The sequence below is a fragment of the Camelus dromedarius genome, chromosome 24 (genome assembly GCF_036321535.1).
Source record: "Camelus dromedarius isolate mCamDro1 chromosome 24, mCamDro1.pat, whole genome shotgun sequence".
In the NCBI taxonomy this organism is placed as follows: Eukaryota; Metazoa; Chordata; class Mammalia; order Artiodactyla; family Camelidae; genus Camelus; species Camelus dromedarius.
Window position 1 is genome coordinate 27,244,513 of NC_087459.1, and position 9,566 is coordinate 27,254,078.

General features: G+C 55.2%; 1 protein-coding gene across 1 annotated transcript; it reads left to right on the forward strand.

Annotated features, from left to right (window-relative positions):
• Nucleotides 1-261: 261 nt before the first annotated feature.
• Nucleotides 262-7,223, forward strand: TRIM50 (tripartite motif containing 50). The gene is made up of 7 exons (XM_031432717.2): nt 262-514; nt 1,033-1,511; nt 2,808-2,903; nt 3,818-4,048; nt 4,155-4,177; nt 5,214-5,338; nt 6,233-7,223. The coding sequence occupies exons 2-7, from the start codon at nt 1,113-1,115 to the stop codon at nt 6,820-6,822; spliced, it is 1,464 nt and encodes a 487-aa protein (XP_031288577.1). The 5' UTR covers nt 262-514; nt 1,033-1,112; the 3' UTR covers nt 6,823-7,223.
• The last annotated feature ends 2,343 nt before the right edge of the window (nt 7,224-9,566 follow it).

Sequence of the window (9,566 nt, forward strand, 5' to 3'; positions counted from 1 at the left end):
GTGCACTTTAAAGCAGTTATACATCAATTTAAAAATCTAGGTAAATAAAAATACCTTCAAAATTCTGAAGAGAGAGAGAGATTGAGGTTCAGAAAGAATTGTGTTAAAGCACAAGTCCGCTCCCGTCTGGGGTCTGTGAGGTAGGAGCAGGTTCCGGTCCCCTGTCTCCACCCCTCACCCGTGCCTGGCCCAGGCGAGCACCTGAGCACTGCAGTTATCGGAGCTGGCCAAGCAGAGGCTGCCTCCCCAGTCCCGTGATGTGGCCCAGCTTCCACCTGATTCTGAGCGACCTTGAGGACACCTGGGTGTTTCTGGGAAAGGGGAGGAGGAAAGGGGCAGAGATTAGTTGGTACAGCAGGTGTTCAGCTGCAGTCCCCAGGTCTGCTGTCCCATCCTGGGGAGAAGAGAAGGCTGAGCAGAGTGGGTCAGTGATGCAGGTGTGAGACCCCAGCGAATCCTGAGAAACTAGGTAGTCCATTGTGGGGGTTTCCCCTGGGCCCGCTGCTGACTTCCGGTGAGATGCTTCTCTTCCCTCAGCGCCAGTTTTCACAGGGGAGCTGGGTGGGAGCTTCGGAGATAGCCCTCCAAGGGCCAGACTCTCTGGAACAGTGTGTTCTAAGACCAAACTCTCTGCTTTAGAATGACCTGGGGGGCGTCTGTTGTAAATGTGGATTTCCGGGGCTCACTGGAGATGTGTGAAAGGGTGACTCAGGAATTCTATTGTAACTATGCTTCCAACAGCTGCTCTCCTGTTTGAGAACTGATCCAGAATGTGGGAAGGACCTTGGCTTGTTTTTGCTGTCTAGTTCTAGGTCAGGAGCTGGGCTGGAGTTTGCACTATTTGTGTTGCTCCAAGTGACCCCTCAGATGGCCCCTTTCATGTTTACCTCCAAATTCAAGTTAAAAGTGTAGAATCCTGTACCTCCAAGTGACCATCCTTTTCATTTAAGCCCTTTGTTTTAAAGATGGGAGAAGAGGCCCAAGGTAATCGCGGGTCAGGACTGGCATCCTTAAGAGCCTCTCATTTTTCAGGGGCGCTGGGGGCTGGAGGCGGAAGGAGTGGAGGGAGCAGGCTCCAGGGAGGCTGCCCTGGGTTCCAGCGGGTGCTGTGAATGGCGTGGCAGGTGAGCGTGCTGGAGCTGGAAGACCGCCTGCAGTGCCCCGTCTGCCTGGAGGTCTTCAAGGAGCCCCTGATGCTGCAGTGCGGCCACTCCTACTGCAAGCGCTGCCTGCTGTCCCTGTCCCGCCACCTGGACTCAGAGCTGCGCTGCCCCGTGTGCCGGCAGGAAGTGGACGGCAGCAGCTCCCCACCCAACGTCTCCCTGGCGCGGGTGATCGAAGCCCTGCAGCTCCCTGGAGACCCAGAGCCCCAGGTCTGCGCACACCACCGGAACCCGCTCAGCCTCTTCTGTGAGAAGGACCAGGAGCTCATCTGTGGCCTGTGCGGCCTGCTGGGCTCCCACCAGCATCATCGGGTCACACCTGTGTCCACTGTCTACAGCCGCATGAAGGTGGGCAGCAAGGCTGCTGGGGAGCGGAGAGCCAGGCCGCCCCTGGGGACTCCGAGCCCGGTCCTGCATTCCCAGCACCTCTGCCCTGGAGCAGAACTCACAGACTTTTAGCACACTTTTCGAGCAGCTGCCCAGGTGCAGGGATTACGGTGGAGGAAGGCAAATTGCAGTGCAATGAAGTGGAGTCCAGTTTTATTAGCAGAGAAGGAGCCATGTGGGAGCTTGTCATTTCTGGCTATAGGCTGGGGAGGTCTTGGGTCCCGGTTTTGGATGTGGGTTTTTGTGATCTCCAGATTCCTCTCTGTGGTGCAACCAAATTAATTTTCTTTATCAGATCTCTTTCATGCAGTCCTGTTTTATCGATTGAGATCTTGAGATAGTTTATTTATTTGCATAGTTCTGTTCCCACTCACTGTGGCCAAGTTGATGAGAAAGAACCAGTCCCCTCTTTCTTTGCCTCAGGAGCATTTACCACTGGGATGCCCTTCCCAGGCTGCTATGAGATGCCAGAGAGCAGGGACTCTGTGTCCATGATTCTCCCGTTGCTTTGTTTTTATCTCAGCTCCCTCTCTGAAAGGCTTTTGCATCTGACTTCTGCTTGGGCACTACCTACACCAAGATTCTGTACCCTCCATGGGCACAAACCTGCAGGGCTCCCATCATGGTGCGGCCAGATGATGATCTTGGTGGTTCTGGTTGGACCCCTAAGGCTAGGTCACATGGGAGCCAGGGCAGCCCAGGAGAAGTGAGTTTACTTCAGCCTGGGAGGCCCTAAGTCGCCCAAGGCTTCTGGGGATGGATTGAGGTCTTTATAAGGAGTAGGGGGTCACCAGGTGTAACCTGGGCCACTGCATGTCCCATTGGCCTCAGTTGGGGCCAGCCTTTTTCGTGATGACTATTGGTCAGATGCCCACTAATTCTGGACCTGCTGGTGACCAAAAAGTTCACCTGGTGGCTACCCTCCAGGCAGCATTCCATGCAGGGAGTGTTGACTTCAGATTGGTAGCTGCCCCTATTGGATGGTGTGTGGTGACTTCCGGGGGGCTGTAACAACTTTCAGCAGCTCTGTCCACGTCATAGAGGGATAACGTAGAGGTTCTCTTCTGTCTGGGCAGTTCCTGCCATCAGTGTGGAATATTCTTGAATAGTCCTACCTATTTGAGGGTCAGGGGTATCTGGGGCTCTCCCTGGTTCCACAGGGAATGCTCCCAGGAAGGGCAAGGCCCAGGGCTGCCCCCTAGAAGCTGAGAGGGAGAGGGGTTGGCGGCTCGTGGGGTCATGGTACATCGCTTGCAGGAGGAGCTGGCAGCCCTCATCTCCGACCTGAAGCAGGAGCAGAAGAAGGTGGATGAGCAGATCGCCAAACTGGTGAACAACAGGACCCGGATTGTTGTGAGTGCCCTCCCCTTCCATCCCTGTGCCCTTCCCGGGACCCGTTCCTGCAGATCCCACTTCTAATTTGTCCCTTACAGAAGTCCATGTCTTCCATATAAAGCCAGAATTCAAAGCATTCCAGGGCAGGGTGGGGAAAGTGCAAAGGCTCTTAGGGGAATTCTGCACAGTTGTCAGGACTGTCTCCAAGTTGGCTTATGTCCTCCATGTCCTTGGGAGTGAGATAACCCAGAACCCAGTCCTGGAGGCAAACAGCTCAGCAGTGGGCATGACCGCCCACTCCTGCCACCTGTATCTGCTTGCCCTTGACAGCTTGTGCGGTGCCCTGCTGGGACCTTGGAGCACAGGCATGGAAAGGCCTGAGCCCTCGGTGGCTGTCTCCTTTTCCTAGCTGAGGGGCGCATTGGGGCAGGGAGGGTGTGGAGTCTGGGCGCTGCAGGCTGTCGTGAAACAGGAGCAGGAGACCAGCAAGACCCATGTCCCTTGAAAGTCAACTCAGTTTATCTTCCTTGCCCTGGAGATGGGGGCAGCAGTACCCCGTCTAAGGGAGGCAGAACTCAGGGTCACACAGGGAATCCTGGTTATCTCACTGCAAAGCCTGCTCTCTGGGATCTTTCAGCCCGTTTCTCAGTTGCGGAACCCTGTGATAGCGCAAAATCTCGTGTTCGCACTTAGTGGTCAAAACAGGCAAAAGCAGGGCCGTTGTGTTTGAGCTGTGCCCCGCCTCTCGGCTGCCACTGCTGACCTCCCCCATGGCCACACCTGGGACCCCCAGGCAGCATGTGAGCACCCTGGCAGGAGTCAGCCTGGGAGTCGGGTACCAGGACCAGCACCATTGGGAAGGCTCAGCAAGGCCTAAGCGGCCAGGCTCTGGGGACACAGCTCCCGCTTTGACCAGCCCCCTCCTGTCCCAGAATGAATCTGACGTCTTCAGCTGGGTGATCCGCCGTGAGTTCCAGGAGCTGCACCACCTGGTGGATGAGGAGAAGGCCCGCTGCTTGGAGGGGGTGGAGGGCCACACGCGCGGCCTCGTGGCCTCCCTGGACATGCAGCTGGAGCAGGCCCGGGGCGCTCGGGAGCGGCTGGTCCAGGCTGAGGGTGTGCTGGAGCAGCTCGGTAACGAGAGTCACCACGAGTTCATCCGGGTGAGAGGACGAGGGAGTGTCCCCCACGCCCCAAGGGCCTCCCCCTTCCTAACGGCTTCCGTGTAGCCTCCTCCATGCCCTAACCCACCTCCTTCTTGTCTTCCAGAAGTACCACTCCATTGCCTCCAGGTAATCACCTCAGAAGGAGTCCTCAGCGAGGGTCTGGTGGCTGCGGGCCTGGGCATCTCACGTCCACTAGATCCTCCCTTCAGTTTTCATGGGGCCTTGGGAGCAGCTGCCCACCTCCAGCTCTGTACTGAGCACAGGGAAAGTCACGTCCCTGCCTTCAGGGGTCGCCAAACCTCATGGGAGGTGGTGGTGGTTACATCACCCTGTGTACCTAGAACAGTAGAAGTTTGCACAAGCTACAGAATTAACAAGGAGGAGGAGGTGATGAGGGGAGATGGGCAGAGTGCTCAGGTCGGGTGGGTGAGAGGGCAAAGGACAGGAGGTGGCAGGCAGGCAGAGTCATGTGAAAGGGTGAAGTGCGTCGAGCTTGCAGCGTTATGAGAAGTTCAGTGTTGCAGTTGTAACAGGGCAGAAGTGGAGAGGAGAGGGTGATGGTGGGTAACGGAACAGGCCACGGCTTATAGAAAGGTGTTGGATCCACTTTCCAGTCCCAACAAATGAACCACCCGTACTGAGCCTTCCTCAGCCCTGTTTATGAGCGTCTGCTTGTTTTCTCAAATTTCCCTTTGTCCTAAGGACTGTTTGGTCAGGAGCATTGGCTTAACTGAGTGGACAGGGGATCTGACTGGCTGAGTTTGGTTTCCACTCCAGCTGGAGCTGGGGGCCTGGGTCCCTGGATACAGAGAAGTGGTCCTCAAGTGGTGTGAATCAGAACCACCTGGAGGGCTCACTAAAACGCAGCTCACTGGGCCCCAGTAATCAGCTCTGATTCAGCAGGTCTTGGGTGGGACCCAAGAGAATTTGTATTTCTAAAAGCCCCCAGGTGATGCTGCTGGCCCCAGACCTGCACCTTGAGAGCTACTGATGTGGAGGGTTTGCCATCCAGGAGGAAGCCGGGCCTCTAAGAGGAGGGTGGCGGGGAGGACGTGGTGGGCATCTTGAGTGCACGGGCTTCTGAGCTGTGGGCTGGCGTCCGGGTGAAGGGCTGGGGTGCACGGTGAGCAGGTCTGCCATCCCTGTGCACCACTGCCCGCAGAGCAGAGCTCCAGCAGGCCCGGCCCTTGGAAGGTGCGTTCAGCCCCATCTCCTTCAAACCAGGCCTGCACCAGGCTGACATCAAGCTGACTGTGTGGAAAAGGCTCTTCCGAAAGGTTCTGCCAGGTGAGGCCCCTGACCCCCCCCGCCAACTCAACCCATCATCCTTCGTGGGGGCTACGCTGTGTGAGGTGCAGGGTAACAGAAGGCAGGCCGGCCCGGCTAGAGCTGAGGGCGAGGGATAGGCTTCCCCCAGCAGTGTGGGCTCCAGCTCAGCTCCATCTCTTACTAACTGGTGACCGAATGAGTTGTGTAATTTCTGAGCCCACCCTGCTGGGTTGTATAGCTTCTAAACATCCGTGTGTAGTTCAGTGCCTAATAATGGTAGTTGTGGCTCTACCAAAAAATAACTCAGACATTTAATTAACTCCTGCATTACGAGCACAGAAGAAATCATCAATAGACTGATTTCATCCAACAAAGACAAAAACAGGGTTTATACAGGAGAAAAGGAGAAAGGGGAGGGAAAAACTACAGATAATCTCTGAGTTGTTTGCACATTTGGGGCGTAACTGATTAGCTGGCAGCGAGCAGAGAGGTCAGTTGGGATAGTTTGTCCTTGAGCAGGCTGCTAGGGGATCCAAGAAGGCAGCTACAGTTGTTACAGATTCTCCAGAAAACCTGGGGTGTGACGCTGTGGAGCACAGTGACAGGCGGTCTTCCAGGTCCTTCCATCAGCACCTTGGCCTTAGGCAGGCTGCCCGCACCGTTTCCCTTACCAGAATGCCTCAGCTCACAGCTGCCCCTTTTTTCCATTCTTCGGGTATCATTCACTCATTCAGCAAACACCCTTAGGGTTACCTGCTCCGGGCCCAGCCCCTTCTAGCCCGTGTAGGTACAGGGATGAGGCTAAGGCAGGTCCTCCCCGCAGGAGCTCAGGGCCTCCAGTCGGCCTCCCTTGGGTCAGAGTCTGCTGCCTCCTGTGTGGCTCGAAACTACATCTTCTCTGATCTTTCCCAGCCCCGGAGTCCCTCAAGCTGGACCCTGCCACGGCCCACCCGCTCCTGGAGCTCTCCAAGGGCAACACGGTGGTGCAGTGCGGGCTCCTGGCCCAGCGGCGCGCCAGCCAGCCTGAGCGCTTCGACTATAGTACGTGCGTCTTGGCCAGCAGGGGCTTCTCCTGCGGCCGCCACTACTGGGAGGTGGTGGTGGGCAGCAAGAGCGACTGGCGCCTGGGGGTCATCAAGGGCACGGCCAGTCGCAAGGGCAAGGTGAGCAAGTCCCCGGAGCACGGCGTGTGGCTCATCGGCTTGAAGGAGGGCCGGGGGTACGAAGCCTTTGGCTGTCCGCGGGTGCCCCTGCCCGTGGCCGGCCACCCCCATCGCATCGGCGTCTACTTGCACTATGAGCAGGGGGAGCTCACCTTCTTTGACGCCGACCGCCCTGATGACCTGCGGCCTCTCTACACATTCCAGGCCGACTTCCAGGGCAAGCTCTACCCCATCCTGGACACGTGTTGGCACGAAAGGGGCAGCAACTCCCTGCCCATGGTGCTGCCCCCGCCCAGCGGGCCTGGTCACCTCAGCCCCCCGCAGCCCACCAAGCTGTAGGGATGCCAGTGGGGCTGCTTTCCCAGCGGGCGCAGTGCCACGAGGGGTCCTGCTGGCCCTAGTGAGCAGAGGTGATGTCTTCATTGTTAGGGGAGGTCTTCATGCCTGGGGGTCCCTAGAAACACTTAAATGATAGGGAGAAAAGGACCACGGTCCTATCTGCATTGGCCAGGGGCGTGTGTATCAACCTCTTTTCAGGCTATTAACCTGCTTATTAACTAGCAGAGCCAGGCCTTGGTGTCCATCGGTCAACCTGGGCTTCCCTCGGCCCCTCCTAACCATGATCTCTGCTTCCTCTTTCCCCTGAGGGTGGCAACACCCCCTCACATAATTTTCCCCATCACTGTGACCTTTAAATAACTTCAAGGATAATAAATTTGATACTGTTTCTCCCTTTTCAAGTGATTTGCAGTTATGAACTGCTGTATATATACACTGCTTGATGCTCGGGTCTTTAAAAGCAGCTCCAGCCTCTGGTGGGGGCCACATCTCGCTTCCACCCCCTGCCCATCAGTTTGTGGTCAGTCATGTCAACCACTCTGTCAGAGACTGCTGTCGACTTCCCTTTCTGTTAGAGGAGGTGGAAATGACACTCCTTCAGAGCAGAGGCGAGTTGGGGCCAGACGGGGTGTGTGGTTGATCCCTGAAAGCTGCTGGGCACATAGGAGTGGGCCCAGAGCCATGTCTGTTCATGGTGAGCCTGCCCTTGGCCACGGCTGACGGTGGCCTCCTTAGACCAAGGCTGGGACAGCTGAATTCTCTCCCAAGAATCTGAAAGTCAGAGGAGAGAAAATGGTTGGGGCTGTGTCATCTGAGGCTTGGTGCCCTGAGGTCTGTGGAGCTGCCTGAGAGCCTTCTGTGGGGAATGACTCTGCATGAATCCACGTCGGCCAGACAGACAAAGGCTTGCCCCATGGCCTATGAGCCATCCTCCAGGAACAGGAGAGGAGGGAGGGTTGTGAGGTGCCACCTTGGGGCCATCTTTACCGACCTCCTCATCCCCATGGGAGACTCATAGGACATTGCCTTCTGGGCTCTGATGAACCCTGAGGCTTTCTGCCCCACCTCCCTCCCAGTAGGGCTGCAGCCTGTAAAACAACTTAGCTGTGTCTGGAACTGGCTCCTCAGCAATGGGATATCCCATCCCACAATTCAAGTTTCAGCCAAGAGCCCTTTGATTTCCACACCAACGTTTTTGGCGTGTGAAACGAGGACCACGTGGAGCTGCCACCTTTGGCTAATCTGCCTTCTGCCATCTATGTAGGTAACAAACTGAATCAAAAGCTGCTTGTTATCTCTTGACCAGCTGAATCTGTTGGGCATTGGCCTTGGTTGCTGTGTGCTTGACAACTTCCAGATCCAGTTTTTGGTTATGCAGCTCTTCCTTCAGTTCCATGACTCCATGCCTGCTCTCCACCTTCTCCACCTTGCTGTGTCCGGGGAGGCTGGCCCCATTGAAATACAAACTCCTTTGGCTTCCTGTTGGATTCAGTGGAGGGGAGGGACTGGCAGGAGATCCCAAGGCAGGAGAGGGAGTTCGAGATACTGATTTTCCTGGTTTTCTGCCTGCTGGGCAATGGGCTGGCAGCTTCCCTCTGCAAAAGACTCCTGGCAGGTGGCCCTCTCCTTCTGTTACTCTTCCTTTGTTCCTTTAGGCCTAGTGGTGAACAGCACTGTTGCCAGCCCTGACTGTTGCACCATTTCCCATAGGTTCCCTTAACTCTGATCTTTCTTTTTTTTTTTTAATGGAAGTACTGGGGACTGAACCCAGGACCTCATGCATGCTAAGCATGCGCTCTACCACTGAGCTATTTCCCCTCTCCACCACCATTCTTTTACAAGTAGTCCCTTCTTTAAACTCTCAACTCCTCTCTTGTGTGCACCTTTCTGTCTCCAGCCAGATCCTGACAGAATCAATGGCATACTTGTGCACCCATTTAATAAGTGCCCTCTTTTGTAGGCTAACCAGAGTTAGTGTTTGTGCTTTCATCCAAAAGATCTTAACTGATACACATCCAATATGCAGAAGGCAGAGGAAAGGGCAGTTAATTCTTCATGTGGAGTTGGCATTTCAGCTGAAAGAAGTGGAGGACAGGCAGAGGAGAAGAGCCTTCAGGGATCTAGGTCCACAAAGGAATGGGGCAGCTGGAGCTGGTCTCAGAGATGAGGCAGGGGCGGGGCTGGTCTGGGGTGGGGGGTCATCGATGCTACTTTAGTGTATGTTAACTTTGTTCTGTTAATGACAGTGTGCGAGTGGGTGAGTCTGCCTGGGGAGAAAATACCAGACTGATGGAAAGGAGTTGAGAAGATGGAACACCAGAACCTAAGGGAACAGCTTAGATATGGTTGCCAAGGAAACTTAGAAATGATCAGAGAGATGGGAGGGCATGCTAGCAGAGGAGGTCATTGAAGCCAAAGTTTTTCAAGAAGACAAGTTCAGCAGTGCCATGAACCCCAGATTCAGCAGGAAAGGACTGAGGAGTATTTGGAGATTCTTCATAGTTTTAGAGGGAGCCATCTCAGTGCAGTGGGGTGAAGACAGGCTGCAGGAAGTTAAATAACAGCATGTGATGGAAGAAGTAAAGGCAAGAATTGCTGGTTCTCCCTTTAAAAAGTTTGATAGTGAAGGGAAAAAGAGAACTGGGTCATGAGTTTGAAAATGGGATTAAGAGAAGTCATTTTAGGACAGAGGCAGTGCTGTCCAGAAGTATTTGAGCATAACGTAGGTTTAAGTTTTCTAAGGG